The sequence below is a fragment of the Camelina sativa genome, chromosome 14, assembly GCF_030686135.1.
Source record: "Camelina sativa cultivar CO46 ecotype springtype chromosome 14, ASM3068613v1".
In the NCBI taxonomy this organism is placed as follows: domain Eukaryota; kingdom Viridiplantae; phylum Streptophyta; class Magnoliopsida; order Brassicales; family Brassicaceae; genus Camelina; species Camelina sativa.
Genome location: NC_141893.1, coordinates 1,554,561 through 1,572,752, shown reverse-complemented (window position 1 = coordinate 1,572,752; position 18,192 = coordinate 1,554,561). Strand labels below are relative to the sequence as shown.

The following is an 18,192-nucleotide window of genomic DNA, read 5'->3' as shown; positions in this document are numbered from 1 at the left end:
TAAGGTTTTAAAATCACATTTGACCTTTACAAAAAGATGAATCAACGCTAGTTTTACACATCATCGTTGCTTGCCGCTCCAATGGAACTAAAGTCACGCACACACATACGATTCACCAGAGATTTGAAAACCAATTGTAATCATTTTCAGAAAATACAAAATGCACTGATGTTGTATAAGAATACCCTCACAGCTTCCGTAGCAACATCAGTGGCAACGTTCTTCCTCTCCCTTTCAGTATCTCGCAGAGAAATCAAAACAGAGCATATTACAGTAGAGGGGAAACTGATTTAGAACGGTTTTATGCTAACCGAGTCTTTTAATCTCGGTTTGGTCAAACCCTCCTCATATATAATAAGAGAAGGTTCTGTGTAAAAACATTGAATAACGAAGAAGGGAAAAGAAAGAAACGACGACGTTTGAAAAAATAGACATATAAATGATGGAGTAGTAAGCCCAGCCCATTAAGGCTTACTCAACCCATATAATGAAGGAATGTTGTTTGGTTAAATTTTGTCCATTAATAATATTCAGCCCAGTCCAATAAGAAGAAAGTTGGAAAAAGGCAATAGGGTAAGTGAGGAAATCGTGACCGTCGAAACCCTGGTTTAGTGAATGAAATCGTGACCGTCATAATAATAATATGATTATCTATAAATAAATAAATGCCTCCACTCTTTTTTACTTCACTAGTAAATACTCGCTCGTTTCAAAATATATACTCTTCTTCTTAATGCGTCGCGTCTCTCAATCCAATTGCATCGCTTTGTTATTCTTCTTCTTAATGCGTCGCGTCTCTGATTTTTATTTTGTTTCTTCGTCTCTTGTTTCAGGTGTGTTTTGAAAGCAAAGTTTATTATCTGATTATCATCGCTCCCCCGGCTTCTAGGGTTTGGCTTTGATCTTTCGGTGATTGCTTTTTGTGTTTCTTCCTCTGTTTTTTTCTTTTTCGCTAACTCGTTTCTTCTTCTTCGTCTTCTCCTTCTGTCTCTCGCAGGTGCTTTTTGGAAGCGTGGCTTTCGTCTCTGAAATCGCAACTTCTTCTAGGGTTTGATCTCTAAATTGATTTCTAGGGTTTTTTCTTCTTCAGTCGAATTCCTTTTATTTACTCATAGTTCCTATTATTATTGTTAATCCAAGTTAGATTGTGCTGTAGTATTGATCGATCGGTGATTGAGGATGAGGGTACTAAGATCTCTCCCTGATGGTTTGATTGAGGATGAGGGTACTAAGATCTTCTAGGGTTTTATTCACCCTTGTCTCTGTTTGATGTTAACGATTCTTTTTTTTTTGGAGGTCTCACTCTCTCTCTCTCTCTCTTTGATGCAGGTCTTCTTTTGGAATTACTCCTGAACAGTAAGGATTACAATAGTGATGGTTTGATTGAGTTGCTGTCAGTGACTACAAACCTCTTCACGTCGAAGAGTAAGACCTAGATTCGTTTCTCGCTTCTTGTGTGTTGTTGCTGTTTCATATGTGAATGCTTGGTTTCTTATGGTCTTCTTTGATTTTTTTTTTTTTTTTCTCAGGCTGGTGAGATATTTTGGAATTACTTGTGAACAACATGGATTACAACAAGCATCGCGATATGGAGGGGGTAAGTTTTTGCAGTCATGAGACATGCTTATATATATCTGGTTATTTCTTATCTATTGTCTCTAGCTAACTTTTGGTATGCATGTTTTTTTTTTTTTGTTGCATTAGCCTCAAGGATTGTCATAATTTCTCAGGACTAGCAGAGAAAGGCACCAGTGGAGATGATGATGATGATGACTTGCTGAACCGCAAGACCGTTTCATGATGATGACTCTTGTGTTGATTGCTGCACAGGTGACAAGAGGTGGAAGACGAGTGGAAATTTCAATCTATTACATTGTGGTGGGTGATGTTAGAATTAATAATTGGTTTATACTTCCATTGGCAATATATACTTCCATGCGTCTAATCGAAATTAGTAATTTATCTTTAGTTTCCTGCAGGTGGAGTGTTAATATCTGGTCACTCCATTGAAGAGAAAAAGAACCTGCTTCTGATGCTGTTTTCTCTTTCTAGTTTCAGCTGATTTGTGGCCGGGCTCTTGGATTGCCACTAGAGCGGCCAAAGAGTGTAAACATAGATGTCCTCCAAAAGGTGAAACTTCTTCGGGCTCTATAAGCTCCTATCTAAACCACCAGAGGTTTGCTTTTCTTTTTACATCTTCTCATATAACTTGGTCTCATTCGTTGCTCACTTCACCATCGTTGTTGTTACTTGTTAGCAATAGATTGAAAATCCTGGGTTTTACTTCCTTTTATTGTGCTTTAGGATTATCTTGGCAGCTTCTCGTCCAATGCCTGGGGGATCACAGGTGGTGGTTATGCAACTTCTGCTTTTTCAGGCTGGTAACGTTTTTCACCCTCTACAATTTATTTGGTTTTGATAATATTTGATCTCACTTGACTTCTTCTGATTCTTGGATGGCTTTTTTTTTTTCTGCAGTTATTATTCTTGGATGGTTTGAAGAATAAGAAGATTCTATAGGAAGCTGGTGATATGTACTTTGCTGAGGTCACTCGAGACTGTGATGGTACGTTTATTTAAACTCTCATGCATACTTTCTTACCAATATCTTCCCTTTTTAGCTTTGAGCAGTGTTCTTTTTCTCATATGACTATTTTAAATTATATGACCAGGAAACCATGGTGTCTTCGACTACACCAATTATGATGACTTGAAGTATGCTTTGTTTGCTCTGGTGTGCAGGTAAATAATGACTATGCTATATTTTTGTCACAGTTTAATGATCACGAGTATTAAATTGAATCTATGCTATATTTTTGTCACCAGGCTCATCCACTGGATTCACATACGTCATTTGTGTGATTTCATTCTCTTGTGCTGTCCGTTTTAAGAATGAGAAATGCCCGACCAATGTACTACAAGTGAGACCTTCCTTGCAACAGTGTTTTTTAATCTTCCTCTTTTACTTTATAAGCTTCATGTCGTGGTCTAACAACTTTCTGGTAGGTCAAGCATCTTACTTAGGCCTTTTATATAACTTAGATTTTTTAATATAGCTACCTTTTTTTTCTCTTTTTTAATTTCCAAATTTAGCACCATAACTAAAGGGTGGTTTTCTTAATATAGCCCTTATCTTTCAACTAATTTGTTGGCTGCATCTACGATTTAGGTCATGTACAAATTACAATACAGCATTCAAATGTAGATGTATGAATTTTAATTTTGATTGCTTCAAGTTTGGGAAAAAATGGTTGCAAATGATCAGAATAAGGTTTATGTGCTGTTATATATGAAGCTTAACATGTAGATGTGTGAATGTGTTTTTAACTCTGTCTTCCTTTTGATGATACTCAGAAGGAAGTGATTTCATAAACATATATAAACGCTGATATTACGGTTTATCAATTGGCTATGAATAAACATATACAATATCTTTGTTTAGTCTTTGTTGTAGTCCGGGGTGCAGGAGAGGTATGTAACAGTTACTCTTACTTCACATAATTTTACTTTGGCATATATAGTGGAAAATATGTTGGTGGCTGTACTAGTTCTAGCACCTTCTAGGACATTATTCCATCCGGTTGATCACGGTTATCCAGGAGAAAAGGTAACAAGACTCCCTGGACCAAGACTAGGTGCGAGTGAGATTATACTCTGGGTATGTTTGTCCACCTCTAGTTCTTGTAGATGAAACCTGAGTACTTATATGGTATTTTTGCTGTCTGTGTTGCTGTAATGTGGGCAGAGATATATGTACTTAGAGTGTTTACTGAAGAATAAAAGACTCAACATCTGATAGTTGGATCTTAAAAGTTTGTAGTCATTTGGACAGACTAGATCAATCCTGTGAGCTCGCTGGGGTTGACGAAGCTTGTGAATATTGATTCTACTCAACAGGGTGGTTAAATTAACAGAAGCGCAAAATCTAAAGAGGGCTTTGACAGTTTTGAGAAATCTGGAACTGAGAATCTATGAGGCTTTTTTGGTTCTGTCTGATGCCCTTACATCGTCGACCAAGTATGTAAAAGGATCCGGGATGGTATAGTTACTCAATTTATTGACACTAGCTACTGATCCTAATTTTGAAGATGATGAGCTTGAAGAATAAAAGGGAACGGCCCACTTTTGTATTTTAATATAGGAAAAGGAAATATTGCCAAAAACATGCAACAAAATTAATTTACATTTAATGAAGCTAACAAAGGAAAGGTAACAAAAAAAACAATGAAAAAACTCTTTCAAAGGCCACTAAAAAGGCAAATACTACTTGCATGGCACGGAAAAAGAGGTAAAAGTCCATGGGAAAAAGCTTCCATGCATGGCCGGAATCAGGGGTCGAAATATTTGACGACCGCATCTGTTTCATCCAAAGAGAAGTCGACGGGGCCGGGATGAGGGTCAACGTAGCCGGAATCATCGTGGAAAAGAGAAGCTAGGTGGCTGTTATCTTCCAAGAAAGGGTCGAAGTTATCTTGAGAAGTAGAGCCAACGTCTTCGAAATCCTTCAAGAAAGAGTCGTGTTTATAGTTAAGAAAATCCTTGTTCACCAATTTTTGATGAGGGATATTCGATAGACGAAATTGATGTGTTGCAAGATCTGATTTTGATAGGTTTTTCTTAGCAATAAACTTTGGGTTATTGGACCCATTCTTTAATTCCATCAACTCCACAAGCGACATAGCTAGGTGGTTTCTCCAAATATATATATTTTTTTGAAGTATCCGAAAGCAAAGAAGAGAGTTAATTTAATTGAGTGCGAGATGATTATTATATAGGGTTCAAGTATTTCCTTTTTTTATTATAGTACTTTCCTCCTTTTACTTTTAGGTAAGAACCAAAAGAAAATGTTAAAACGAATTAACTTAATTATATTACCTTTTTCTAGTTTGGAGAATATGCATTTAAATGTTAACCTTTTCTTTTCCTTTTAGTGTGTTTACAACAATACCATATGGAATTATTTTGCAAAATAATTTTAAAACAAAATAATTGAAGAATAATATTAATCAAAATAAAGAGACTTACAGTATTCTCTTAGATTCTGTAATATAGCTACTTCAAATTCATAATTGTTTTGGATAGTAAAAAAAAAAAGACAAAATATATTTGATTAGGCGAATTAGTTTAGGAATGAGAAAGCCTTATTAAAAGGCCCATTAGTGTTGAACCAAAAAGGCCCATTAGTGTTGAACCAAAAAGACCCATTAACAAAATCAAAGGACGGTGGTGTATAAAATTTTCCCCGTTGCATCACATCCGTCGGTTAATATCATCAGCCAGAACGAGAACACCGGCGACAGATATGGCGTCGTCGAAGGGAGGGAACAGCACCGGCCACATCAATACTCTGCACCAGCGTCTTTACCACGCTCTCAATCTCGGCTTCAGGTCCTCGTCTTTTTCTCTACTCTCGATCTCCTTGTTTCTATGATGTTTCCTTTATTTTTGAATAGTTTTTCCTGAGAAAAGTATTGGTTATTATTGATTGTGTTAGGGTATGCGATGAGAAGGGGAAGAAGTGGAAGTGTACTGATATCGAGATACAGAGGCATGTCGTGAAGTCAATTTCAGCTTTCCTTGATTGTTTTTCTCGAGCAACAGCTAACAATCGTCTTATCAATGTCTGTTTCTTCTACCTTTGCTTGTTGAAATTTTCTTGACTTTTTTTGTTGTAATCGTCTTGCCTTGATTCCAATGTTTTTGTTTGGTTCTTGTATTGCTTTAGGAGTCAATTTCTGATATAGCAGGGGCGTTGGTGTTTATTCTCGGGTGTAAGAACAGAGCAGTGGTGGGTTTGGCAGCCAATGTAGTTATTAGGTTGATTCGTATTGTTCCTCCTTCTATCTTGCAATCATATTCTTTGGATCTCGTTGAGTCTTTGTCACCTCTCTTACGTTGTCAACAACTGGAAGTTTGCCTTCCCTGTGCCGTTGCTTTGAATGCTATTCTTATTAACATACGAGAGACCAAGGAGAAGGAAGTGTGGAAGATTTTTGAAGACTCAGAAACTGTGGTTTCCGTCGTTGCTAATCTTCAGAACTTTTCTGAAGGGAGTATGTCGGTGGAGTGGTTTCAAGAGATGGCTTCGCTTTTGAGTACAATAATGTTGAAGTGGCCTCAGTCTAGGTATTTTGTTTGGCACAACCCTGCTTTGATGAGTATATTGGAGAGTGTTAGTCAGAAGCCTGATATGGGTTTGAGAGTTGCAACTTTGAAGCTGTATTCTTCTCTAGGTATTATATTTGGTTGTCAAAATTATATATCATGTTCTCGACTTAGCTACCAAGTAAAAATTGGCCCTAACTTGTCCCTTGGTGGGTGTTTCTTTATTTCAGCTCTTTGTGGCCATGGTGCCAATGAACTTATAGACAACGGAAAGCCTATGTTAGATCTGATGATTTGCTGCATGGAGGAATCAAGCCCTCAAAATGCTCGAATTGAAGGGTTTAAGCTAGCACAAAGGCTTGCGGTAATTGCACGTTGCCCTGATGACCTTTCTTTTATATTTTTTTTTTGGATTTCTAACCATTGGCCGTTGCTCAGACAGGTAACCAAGAGTGCTTGAAGATGATTGACATGTGTTCTGAGTCCCTAGTAAAGGCTACCGTTCAGACTATGGGTAAGTGGTCCTTGATCTCAGGAAAGCTTAAACATGACCAGATGTCTTTGCTTCTGGAGGCTTGTAAACTGGCTCTAATCACTCGTTGGGAAGGAAAACATCATTTTTATTTCTGGAAGTATCGGATCTCTGAAGCGCTTCTTAGTCTTGTTGTGGAGAATTTTCGTAGTCAATCCTTGGATGGTAGTGTGTCTCTGGAAGAAGAAATTTTACTTGCTGAGAAGGTACTGAATGCGAAATTTCTACCTAGTCTGAGGTCATATGTTTGGGATATAATTGGATTCTTGGCAGCTCACTGTGAGGAAGAGTTCGATTCCATTTTGCATGAGGATGAACTCTGCCTCAACTTTCTTGTCACATGTGCATGGTAAGTCATGGGTTGTTCTGTTTCCCTTAACCGCTTCTTTTTGGATATAATCCTTTATCTATTCTGATTATTTTTCTTTCGAATTTTTTTTTAAGCTTGACTCTTTTAAGGTCCGTTCAGAAAGGCTATCAAATATGCCATACTGATATTATCAGCGCCTCCCATAGCGAGTCAGCATCAAGAGCAGTGCTAATGATGATATACTCCCCCTCCAAATACATATCGTCGAGGGCCAGAGTTACCTTGTCATTTGTCCTAGAGGAAGGTGGTAAGGAAAATTTGAATTACCTTATGAAGTTCCTGGGTTATATTCCATCCTCTGGAGGTTACATACTGCCAAATATACTCCAAACGACCGTCTGTTTGGTGGGCTATGCATGCTATTCATCGATCCCTCAATATGTGAGTTTCATTTTAAGAGACCAGGGTTTGGAGATACTATTATCTTTCTGTAGCTGGTATCAACGGAATTGGGAAAATGTTGGAGCATCAAGTTTTGCGCCTTCTCCACAGAGCTCCTCTGAAAAGAGGATATGTTGCTGGGTATGTACGGAAGATTGGGAAAACAAAGATGCTTTTCTTCTATACGCTCTCTTGGCTTTGACCGAGTTGGTGAATCATTCATTCTCTGGACAGAATCACGCTGAAGATCTTTCAATGAAGAGTGAAAATTTGAAAGATCGGTTATGCACAACACTTAAGGAAATCCGAGATGGAAATTATGGCTCTGGTCCAAAGTGGTATGCTGCACACATCCTAAGCTATCTTGGATACTATGGCTTCCAACATAAGTTGGGGAAAAGGCTCATGGGAGCTTATGAAGATGAGGAATGTAGTGATATGCGACTCCTTTTTGCTAGTGGGAATAGTGTGAGTGTACACCAAGTTATTATCGCTGTCAGGTGTCCAATGTTGCTGCCTCCCAAGGGAGGAGCTCACAATGGCTCGACTATATTAACTGAGAAATCTCAGAGAACCGTTCAAGAAATCCGCATGTCTGTCAATGTGGATACTTTGGCGCTTGTTAAATTACTGGAATTTGCTTACTCTGGGTATGTGGAAGTAGAAAGCATGATGCTGAAAAAGCTGAAAATTTTGGCGAGACATTGCAAGGCAAAGGTTCTGCTGCAGATGCTCTGCAGAAGAAGACCCAAGTGGGGATCTTCAATACCCGGAATTGATATAACCCTTGCCCTCGCTCCTAAAATCATCCGTTTCTCGTAAGTTTACCAGTCTCATTATTCTTATCGACGCTAATAAACAGATAAACCCAGATATAAACCATAGTATTCTTGTAATTTCAGAGATGTGATATTAGTACCTAAAGAAACAAACGTGGCTGACTTCAACTGCCGTATGTGTTCCTCAACATCTCCTCATGCCCACTCTCATCGAGTTATACTGTCGTCAGGCTGTGAATACCTACGTGCCTTGTTCCGGTCCGGGATGCAGGAGAGGTATGTAACAGTTACTCTTAGTTCACTTAATTTTTCTTTGGCATATATAGTGGAACGTATGTTGGTGGCTGTATTAGTTCTAGGATTTTCCTAAAGCCAGCATATTCTTGTTAGGGGTGGACACTGTCCGTACATCGTTTAAATTTCAAGTATCCATAACAACGTCCAACTCAAATAGAAACCCCATCCGGTAGATCACGTGTTTTGTTAGCCAGATTTACACTTGGTATTTGGTATTTTTGCTGTGTGTGTTACTCTAACGTGGGTAGAGATAAATGTATTTAGCAGCTTTTTAGTGTTTATTGAGGAATAAAAGACTCAACATCTTATAATTGGATATCAAATCTGCAGCCAAACGGATAGACTAAACGTTCCTGTGAGCTGGCTGGGGTTAACAAAGCTCGTGAGTTGGTTCTACTCTGATGAGTTGCCAAACCCTCCTTCGGGTTGCAAGTGGAACAACATGGACAACGAGGCGAAACTGGATGAGCTTCAAGCTTACGTGGAGATATACTCGCTTTCTGAATGGTGGATTATGGAAGATCTTCAAAACGATTGCGCTCACGTGATTCTCTCTTGCTTGGAATCCGCTAGAGAGTTATCTATCAAAACAATCGAATTAGCTGCAAGTTTCTCGATGTGGAAACTGGTGGAAGCTGCTGCTAATCATGCAGCTCCTATTTATCATCAGCTTCGTGACTCAGGTGAGCTCGATGAGCTAGACGACGAGCTGGTTAACTTGGTTCGGACCGCTGCTGTTCAGTTTTCTCAACAGGGTGGTTAAATCAATAGAAGCAAAAGCTAAAGAGGGCATTGACTGTTTTTTAGAATTTGGAAATGAGAGTCTTTGGTCCTGTCTGATATCATTGCATCATCGACTATGTAAAGGATCCGGGATGGTATAGTTATAATGGTTTTAGATAGGGAGCAATCTGTTGTGGGATTTTGTCGAAGAATCGTTTCTATTCTATAGATAAAACAAAAGACATGAAAGTTTTTGTAAGCTAAACAAGGTAATGTACAAAGTAATTTCTGTAAGCTATACAAGGTTTATGTTTGAATCGTTTTCAAAGAAGTTTTTAAATTCATTAACGCTTTTTTGGACAACAAAATATTGTAATTAGGGTTTGTTTTGGACCTGTACTCTTAATCGGTTATAATGTTAATAAGTCCACAAAACTTGACAATTTTAAGCTTCAAGAAACGGTCACATTATCGGTGGTCCCACATAACGAAGACCAGACTCTGAATTTTGTCTTTAGTAAGTCTGTAACGCTCGCTTCTCGTGTTTTGCGTGATCTTCTCCACGTTTCTGTACCCTCATCTCTTTCTTCTTCTTTTTATTGGGTTTGCTCCATAAGCAAGCTTTACTGCGACAAATTTTGAGAAGAAAAAGGAGATAAACAAAAAATGGTGGCGAAAAACTCGATTGAATGCAACTCTGACGAAGAGACGACCAAGGTTCCTCCTATCTTTGGATGTCCTCCAGTTGCCTTAGACGACAAGAAACCTTCTGTTGGTGCCTCGGATTTTGCAGTCCCTATCATCGACTTTGCAGGCGTCCACAAGGACGCAGTGTCACGTGAAGGCGTTGTGGAGAAGATCAAAGACGCTGCAGAGAAGTGGGGAATCTTCCAGGTGATCAACCATGGTGTTCCTTCAAGTGTTCTTGAAGAGATTAAAGATGGAGTTGTTAGGTTTCATGATGAAGATACCGAGGTTAAGAAATCTTACTTCTCGCTTGACTTCACGAAAACATTTATCTACCACAATAATTTCGAACTGTACAGTTCGTCTTCTGGTAACTGGAGAGACTCTTTTGCCTGTTACATGGCTCCTAATCCTCCAAACCCAGAGGAGATCCCAGTGGCTTGCAGGTAATTACTTTTGTTTCTAATTTCATTGTCAAGTCTAAGGGAATAGTTAAGATATGTTCAAATAAATCGAACATCATTAATTGTCTCAGAGATGCTATGATGGGATACTTGGTGCATGTGACGAGCTTAGGTGGTTTGCTCTTTGAACTTCTATCAGAAGCTCTTGGTTTGAGCTCAGAGAGCCTTAAGAGTATGGGTGTCTTGAAGGGTATGCATATGATATGCCACTACTACCCTCCCTGCCCAACCCCTGACCTAGCTTTGGGCACAAGTAAGCATTCGGACAACACTTTTATCACCATTCTTCTTCAGGACAACATCGGGGGTCTTCAAGTTCTTCATCAAGACTGCTGGGTTGATGTCTCGCCTGTCCCTGGGACACTTGTCATCAACATCGGTGATTTCTTGCAGGTAAGCTCATTAATTAATTGTTCCATACTTATGATGATCAACTAAAAGTATAATTAGATACACTGGCTGGAAACAGACATTTAAATATTACTTTCTCAGCTAATTAAGTTGGTCTTATATGGTTTGTTGTGCAGCTGATGACAAATGACAAGTTCAAAAGCGCGGAGCATAGGGTGCTTGCAAACAGAGCTGGACCGAGGATTTCAGTAGCGTCCTTTTTCAGCTCGAGCATGAATGCAAATTCCACGGTTTACGGACCAATAAAGGAGCTTCTGTCTGAAGAAAATCCTCCAAAATACAGAGAATTCACTGTACCAGAGTACTCAAAGGGATACATTGAGAAAGGTCTGGATGGAACATCGTATCTGTCGCATTACAGGATATGAAACGATAAGTGAAAAAGTTTCAGTTTGATGCAAGATATATATATGCAACTATGGGGGTTCAGTCCTTATCCAAGTTAAGTTTCTCTGTTTTTGGGTCTGCAATAAGAAAACCATTGTATACCAAAATGGTGTGTCGAAACATTTGTGCTTCTATCTTTCTATTTTGCCTTACCACCAGTCCTATATTATCATATAATAAAGTATTTTATATTGGATCTAGAGATTCAAAGTTTATCTAATTAGGGTTTGAATGGTATGCCCTTTTTTCTTACGTTTTCAAGACTTTCTACATAAATTTTACGAATAAAAAAAACTTGAAGAATAACAAATCATTTTTTAATATAAGGACACTATTTCTAGGCTAAGCACTATATATATAATATGGTGCTTTCAATAATCACGATTTTTTAGTTCTTTTAAAAGTCAGTTCGTAGACAATTATTTTACATTAATCGTGAGAACCACTTCGTCTCAAATATCAATATAACACATCCACTTTTACTTCCAAACAAAATTAAAAAAAAAAAGGTTTTCCTTTTTGAACTCGTTTAGAAACACAAAGTGTGAAGAAAATGGTGAAAGTCCTGAAAGCAGCACTTGGCGTCGCGAAAACGCTCTTTTACTACTTCATTGGTATCGTCTACCACAGCATGAGTTTCTTTGTGGACGCTTACGATCTTTTCTGTTTCTCTCTGTTTTCGAAGCTCTTTGGTCGTTTTTACTTCCGCAACCAGTTTCTAATCCCCATCCGTAGATCAGAATTGATGCCGGATTCAATTAAGAACGAAAAAGTTTACAAAATTATCGATTCCATCGTTGAGTGCTTTAGAAAAGCCACGGCGCAAATCAAAATATTTTATAAATGGTGTATTTATATCATGTATGGATTATACAATTACTTGGTGGGTTTAATCTTCAAGTTAGATATTTGTGTAATTGTTGTATGTATGCTTGTGTATAAATAGAAAAGTTTTAATTAGTCTCTGTAAGATATTCACAAATTGAATTATCTGTGCTTTGTATTCAATGCTTTATGTTGGATCTAAAAAGATTCATACATAAACCCTTAAGATCTAACATAATGCATTGAATACAAAGGGTATGTGATTATTCATACTTTGTTGACCATCTGTGCTTTGTATTCAATATTAGCGTAATGCATCATAAATTTGATTTGATTTTAGCGTAATGCATAAATTTAAACATTTATTTTAATAAAGTATAGAAAGTACTATTGTATTTCTTAAAAATATATTATATTTTCTTTACTTTCTTACACTTCACTTCTGTAAATCAAAATTCTAGTATAATCAATTTCAAGAGAAGTAATTAGATATGATACATATCATTTCGTCTTGCTTTAATCTTTTTACTTTGCTACTTTGATATATGTTTTTCTTTAATATTTTTTTTGTTTGATATAAAATAAATCATTTGATATTAACTATTGCAATTAAAATCATAAATTAAATAAAATCTGATACACAGGCATATATATGTAAAGTTTAAAATGAAAAATAGAATAATAAATTGAGATTTCAATTGGTCCAATAGGAGGATAGTGAAATCTTACTTTTTTATATATGATTTCTCTTCTTTCACCTAATAATGAAAATATATATATATATATATATGGAGAGCAAAGAATTTTTTTATAAATGGAGAGCAAAGAATATATATATATATATATATATATTTATGGTATCAAGAAAAATAGTTGAGAGCAAAGAATAGTTGCTATCCTCCTATTGGAGAGCAAAGAATAGTTGCTATCCTCCTATTGGAGAGCAAAGAATATGGTATATTTATGGTATCAAGAAAAATAGAAGAGCGTTATCAAGAAAAATAGTTGGTGTCTTTGCGCTCACTGTAATAGTTGATACTATTTTTCTTGATAACGCTCTTCTATTTATAAATGGAGAGCAAAGAATTCGACTCTTACAGTGAGCGCAAAGCTTTCGACGAGACGAAAGCAGGTGTGAAAGGTCTCGTTGATGCTCACATCACTGAGATCCCTCGAATTTTCCGTCTCCCTCAAGGTGCCTTATCCGACAAGAAACCTTCTGTTTCTGCCTCGGATTTGGCGATCCCTATCATCGACTTTGCAGGCGTCCATGTAGACACAGTGTCACGTGAAAGCGTTGTGGGGAAGATCAAAGACGCTGCAGAGAAGTGGGGATTCTTCCAGGTGATCAACCATGGTGTTCCTTTAAGCGTTCTTAAAGATATACAAGATGGAACTGTTAGGTTTCAAGAGGAACTAGATCCTGAGGTCAGGAAATCTTACTTCACTCGTGACCCGTCCAAGAGATTTGTCTACAACAGCAATTTCGATCTCTACAGCTCTTCATGTGTTAACTGGAGAGACTCTTTCGCTTGTTGCATGGCTCTTGATCCTCCAAACCCTGAGGATCTCCCAGTGGCTTGCAGGTAAATAGGTAATTTGTTTATTCATCGATCTTTGAAATTATCGAAGACATACAGTACTATATATTGTGATTTTAACATCATATACTGGCGGCTCAGGGATGCTATGTTAGGTTACTCGAAGCATGTGATGAGCTTAGGTGGTTTGGTCTTTGAACTTCTCTCAGAAGCTCTTGGTTTGAGCTCTGAGACACTTAAGAAGATGGATTGCATGAAGAGTATGTATATGGTCTGCCATTATTACCCTCCTTGTCCACAACCTGAACTAACTTTGGGCCTAGGTAAGCATTCCGACATCACTTTCATCACCATAGTTCTTCAGGATAACGTCGTCGGTGGTCTTCAAGTTCTTCATCAAGACTGTTGGGTCGATGTATCACCTATCCCCGGGGTTCTTGTCATCAACATTGGAGATTTCTTGCAAGTAATTAAGCTCTTTGATCCCTACAGAGATCCACTATCTAAAACACATAACAAAGGTTTTTAGTGAGAGATGCACTAAATTGAAAGACTTTCTCACCAAAGGTGTCTAATTTTATTTGGTTTTGTACGCAGATGATGACAAACGACAAGTTCAAAAGCGTTGAGCATATATGGGGTGCTTGCAAACAAAGTTGGACCGAGGATTTCAGTGGCATGCTTTTTCAGCTCGAGTATGAATCCAAATCCCACTGTTTACGGACCGATCAAAGAACTTCTCTCTGAAGAAAACCCTCCAAAATACAGAGACTTCACTGTACCAGCAGAGTACTCAAAGGGATACATTGAAAAAGGTCTGGATGGAACATCACTTCTGTCGCAATTCAGGATATGAAATTTTAGAAGCAGAGAAGTCAAAAAACACCCTGTTTGATGCAAGACATCATGTCTATAGTTATCTAGTTCTTATCCATGTTTAAGCTCTGTTCTTGGGTCTGCAATAATAAAACCTTTGTATTAATAAAACATAATAAAGATTGGTGTGTGTGTGTTGGATCTAAAGATTCATACTTTGTTTACTTACTCTTCTCGAGGCTCCCTGGCTTCAATAATATATCTCGAATAGAGAGTAACTGGTCAGAGCATCAGATTAATACCTATTACCTGTCTAGGGCTTTAATATAGTCCCCTCAATCTTGGAGATGATTCAATAACTCACTCGATCGTGTAAACGAGTACATTCCTCGATGAGACTCAGGGTCGTCAACGTACGGTTTCGTGTGTCAAGGGATTGAGGAACAGCCGGCGACGGTTTTCCGATCTGACCTATCAGCGGCGGCAGCAAGGGGTTTCGATGGACTCGACTAGAAGGTTTGACTGACGGTGTCTCGTCAACAGCCGCCGATGGGACCAGAAGCGACGACGCCATCGAAAGCAATCAAACAAAAGATTGGTGTGAACGAAAAAAAAATAGGTTTCGTGATTACATCTATAAGTTAAAGCCGCCACATCAAAAGTTGATTAGTGCAACCTGAACCAAAATTTGTTCACGTTTGTATTTTAAATTGTACTGCAAGCTAAGTAAATTATATTTGTATCATCTTTAATTTAATAGAATGATATTTATTAAACTACGCTTTTACATATATAATTTTATCTTAGTAAATTATATTTGGTTATTTTATCTTACTATATAGTATTCCAGCACATATTTTCCAAACAGTATATAAACCAATAACCCAAACACATTGAAACCAAGTGACTGAATGTACGACTCAAGTCCAAAAAAAAAAAAAAAATGTAAATATATACACACTCCAAGTGACTTGAGTTTGGTTTACTACTACAACTTCGGCTTTCAAAATATATATTTTTTAGTCAAAAACTTCAAAATATATTTATATAACAAACAAATTATATAATTCTCCACGAGATTACGTGCTGAGCTCAATTGCTAATACTATTTTCTCAGAATAAATATGTAAACAGGATTAAGAAGCAATTAATGGTAAAGTGAATTCCATTTTTCAAACGTCAAACACAGCGTACCTGAAAATGCTATGACGTTATATTACAACGACGTATATGATCATAATTATGATATCAAATTATAATTGTTTAGCTTTCTTTTTCAGTTTTTTTATATATTCCAACAAGAGAAAAACAAAATGAGCTTATTAAGATGAATCACATGATGAAGGGTTACAAAATGCATGCTTACACGTAAAAAGATGTTTCTACAATCATTATTTTCATTAAAACATTCTCAAAACTAATTACAACGACTCGTTTGAACTTTAAAGTTCACCCCGCTTACAGGATCTTATTTGTTATAGAAACAATTACAATTTATTAACTGGAAACAGCTTCTTACGCTTGGGATTTGACTTTTTGTTATAAATGAAAATGGTTTGTCACATAACCTTCAATCTATAACGATTGTAGTCCCATTTATTGCCTCTTACCCATGTTGACATTATGAGTCTTATTATAGTTCTCCCCATATTCAAGAAGTTCATCCAAAACACTATCGTCCAAGTACTCAAACTCAAAAACTTGCCTAGACGAAGAAGAAGAGTTAGCCGAGGTGGAGGAGGATCCGGTTCCCATGTTATACTCATGAGGGAAGTTGAGAATAGCGGCTTGGCCTCTCATTGAATAGGCCGCTCGGTCATAGGCTCGAGCTGCGTCTTCTGCGGTGTCGAATGTCCCTAGCCACACACGCTCTCCGTGCTTCCTCGAATCTCTTATTTCTGCTGCGTATTTTCCCCAAGGACGTCTCCTTACTCCACGGAACTTCCCTTGCTCGGCTCCTCCTCCTCCGCCACCGCTACGACCTCCTTGATCCATATATGTATGTATAATGTTGTGTCACTTGTATGTGAGAAGAGAGACAAAGACAAAGTGACTAAGAAGAAGAAGAAGAAAAAACGGATGTTTGAGAGTTTGAGACGCACACAAGTTTTAGCGTCTGTTTTTTTTTTGTCTGTGTGTGTTGTGTGTGTTAGTTTTGCATGGATTAAATGAGATTTGATTTGTGGATTTTATAGGCAAGGAACAAGTGGGTCCATTAACCTAATATTCGAAGTTCGAACCATCCACTTATCAAAATCTTATATAGATGTTCTTTATACCTTTTTTCTCTTTCAACACAGATGTTCCTTATATTATAGTTTTTCCTTAGAGCTATTGGTCTTATAAATTCAATTTATTTGGCATATGCTGCTACCATTTTGTTATTTATTTTGAAACTTCAGAAGCAAAACAAAACTATTGTATTTACAAGTCCGAAAGCAACTGCTGATTGATTATGGGGGATCCGAACTGTACAGCAACAGCATCTTTAAATGTAATGATATGGTATAAGAGTTGTAATCACGAAAAAAAAAAAAAAAAAAAAAAACCAAAATCTTAACTCTTTTGGTATATATTAATAATCTGCGTAAAATTTAAATAAAAGACACTATGAAATTTAAACTCTAGTTTTGAATTACCTTCATCCATTTGGATAGTTATTTTCCCTTTTTGAAACTAAACTAACGTTGGGTTCAATGTTTATTATGCTAAGATACTAAAAAAACAAAGCCTTGTTAAAAAAAAAACTAAGATTTTTTTATTTTTAAAGACGATCTGCTATCTAGTGTAGCTAAAGAAAAAATTATAGATCTTCCAATTTTGAACTCAAGTCGAGCTTTGCCAAAAAAGTTAGAGAATTGATTAACATAATATTAAACTTTATTATATAGTTTTGTTTCTTTGTTTTGCTGGCCAAAAAAAAAGTACTATAGTATTTTTGGCAACAGTAGTGGAATCTTGTTACCAAAAATATGATGTGTACTGAATAAAGAGAGAACCAAGAGTTGATGGGAGGACCCCATAGGAATATGTATGACTTCGGACTCGGGTAGTGCGCACGTGGGTTGACTCTCAGAACCGACTCAGAAGCTTTCGTTGGACCAAAAACTACTCTTTCGATATTTTCAACTTTTATCAAATACTTTTGTTTATTGCAGAATCTACGCGTAGGGGATGACTACTGTGTATGCTCTACAAAGTTCTTGACATGACTTTACATTTTCGAGAAAAAATTTCATCTAGGAATTAGCTAATATTTTCACATCGATTAAATGTTTTTTTTATATAAACAATTTCGAATATATTACTGGATCAATTAGTTACTAACATATTGTTAAAATCAAATTTACTAATATACATTTACAATCATGGAGAGCTCCTACAGTTGCGAGTACCGCAAACACCGTTGTCTTGACAATTGCAAAGAGTGTTACGAGAGATCTTATCTTTTACTAAGAGGGTCTTCTTGGCTCCATAATCAAATGAGAAATGGAGCGGCTTAGTTGTGTTTTTGCCTTTACTTTCTGTTCTTTGCTTTTACTTTCATTGTTCAAACATTTTTATAAGTTCTATCATACCATAAAAAAATATATATATACATTTATTTTTTATTTTAAAAAAAATATTACGACTATACATTTTCCAAGCAAAACACGTTTACGAATATATTGGATCGGTGACATCGGTCCTGAGATTGTGTCCTTATAAGTCCAAAGCTAGTTAATTAAGATCTTTGTATGCAATTTTACATAATTACATCTTAAATCTTATGTGCCCATGATTTTCAATACTTTTATAAAAGATCATTTAAATTGTATTTGAAAGTTGTGAACGCAAAAACAAAAGGTATTCGCAATTTGATTTTATGCTTCGC

At 36.9% G+C, this 18,192-nt stretch overlaps 2 protein-coding genes, 2 long non-coding RNA genes and 2 pseudogenes across 8 annotated transcripts; 5 read left to right on the top strand and 1 right to left on the bottom strand.

The window, feature by feature from the left end:
* The first annotated feature begins 688 nt into the window (after positions 1 to 688).
* Positions 689 to 3,144, top strand: LOC104738958 (uncharacterized). Of its 3 annotated transcripts, none has more exons than XR_002035117.2 (11): positions 689 to 890; positions 998 to 1,048; positions 1,157 to 1,225; positions 1,330 to 1,425; positions 1,530 to 1,597; positions 1,705 to 1,878; positions 2,059 to 2,176; positions 2,305 to 2,381; positions 2,479 to 2,566; positions 2,673 to 2,742; positions 2,827 to 3,144. It is a non-coding gene; the product is annotated as an uncharacterized LOC104738958 (long non-coding RNA). The 3 variants fall into 3 exon arrangements; XR_002035116.2 differs by having other exon boundaries at positions 695 to 890; positions 2,053 to 2,176; XR_015580205.1 differs by having other exon boundaries at positions 695 to 890; positions 1,980 to 2,176.
* Positions 3,145 to 3,354: 210 nt separating this feature from the next.
* LOC147927751 (uncharacterized) lies at positions 3,355 to 4,133 on the top strand. Its single transcript, XR_015580206.1, has 2 exons — positions 3,355 to 3,658; positions 3,833 to 4,133. It is a non-coding gene; the product is annotated as an uncharacterized LOC147927751 (long non-coding RNA).
* Positions 4,134 to 5,231: 1,098 nt separating this feature from the next.
* On the top strand, positions 5,232 to 9,515 carry LOC104738957 (BTB/POZ domain-containing protein At1g04390). 2 transcript variants are annotated; one of them, XM_087484858.1, is made up of 8 exons: positions 5,232 to 5,388; positions 5,495 to 5,621; positions 5,726 to 6,233; positions 6,336 to 6,469; positions 6,544 to 6,986; positions 7,082 to 8,206; positions 8,291 to 8,443; positions 8,795 to 9,515. In XM_087484858.1, the coding sequence occupies exons 1-8, from the start codon at positions 5,303 to 5,305 to the stop codon at positions 9,225 to 9,227; spliced, it is 3,009 nt and encodes a 1,002-aa protein (XP_087340984.1). In that variant the 5' UTR covers positions 5,232 to 5,302; the 3' UTR covers positions 9,228 to 9,515. The 2 variants fall into 2 exon arrangements, with proteins under 2 accessions (XP_087340984.1, XP_087340985.1); XM_087484859.1 differs by lacking the exons at positions 5,232 to 5,388; positions 5,495 to 5,621; positions 5,726 to 6,233 and having other exon boundaries at positions 6,548 to 6,986.
* A 220-nt stretch (positions 9,516 to 9,735) lies between these two features.
* LOC104738956 (1-aminocyclopropane-1-carboxylate oxidase homolog 7-like) lies at positions 9,736 to 11,336 on the top strand. The gene is made up of 3 exons (XM_010459178.3): positions 9,736 to 10,320; positions 10,410 to 10,731; positions 10,866 to 11,336. The coding sequence occupies exons 1-3, from the start codon at positions 9,854 to 9,856 to the stop codon at positions 11,115 to 11,117; spliced, it is 1,041 nt and encodes a 346-aa protein (XP_010457480.2). The 5' UTR covers positions 9,736 to 9,853; the 3' UTR covers positions 11,118 to 11,336.
* Positions 11,337 to 12,940: 1,604 nt separating this feature from the next.
* Positions 12,941 to 14,525, top strand: LOC104738955 (1-aminocyclopropane-1-carboxylate oxidase homolog 6-like; annotated as a pseudogene). Its single transcript, XR_015579514.1, has 3 exons — positions 12,941 to 13,547; positions 13,644 to 13,968; positions 14,100 to 14,525. The product of XR_015579514.1 is annotated as a 1-aminocyclopropane-1-carboxylate oxidase homolog 6-like (transcript).
* A 1,172-nt stretch (positions 14,526 to 15,697) lies between these two features.
* Positions 15,698 to 16,449, bottom strand: LOC104738954 (ethylene-responsive transcription factor 14 pseudogene; annotated as a pseudogene).
* Positions 16,450 to 18,192: the final 1,743 nt, after the last annotated feature.

Excerpts from the sequence above, each read along its gene's own strand:
- LOC104738956 (XM_010459178.3), top strand. The coding sequence starts at position 9,854 with ATGGTGGCGAAAAACTCGATTGAATGCAACTCTGACGAAGAGACGACC. Across the intron at positions 10,321-10,409 it reads GAGATCCCAGTGGCTTGCAG|AGATGCTATGATGGGATACT; the intron begins GTAATTACTTTT and ends TAATTGTCTCAG. Across the intron at positions 10,732-10,865 it reads ACATCGGTGATTTCTTGCAG|CTGATGACAAATGACAAGTT; the intron begins GTAAGCTCATTA and ends TTTGTTGTGCAG.
- LOC104738957 (XM_087484858.1), top strand. The coding sequence starts at position 5,303 with ATGGCGTCGTCGAAGGGAGGGAACAGCACCGGCCACATCAATACTCTG. Across the intron at positions 5,622-5,725 it reads CTAACAATCGTCTTATCAAT|GAGTCAATTTCTGATATAGC; the intron begins GTCTGTTTCTTC and ends GTATTGCTTTAG. Across the intron at positions 8,207-8,290 it reads CCTAAAATCATCCGTTTCTC|AGATGTGATATTAGTACCTA; the intron begins GTAAGTTTACCA and ends TTGTAATTTCAG.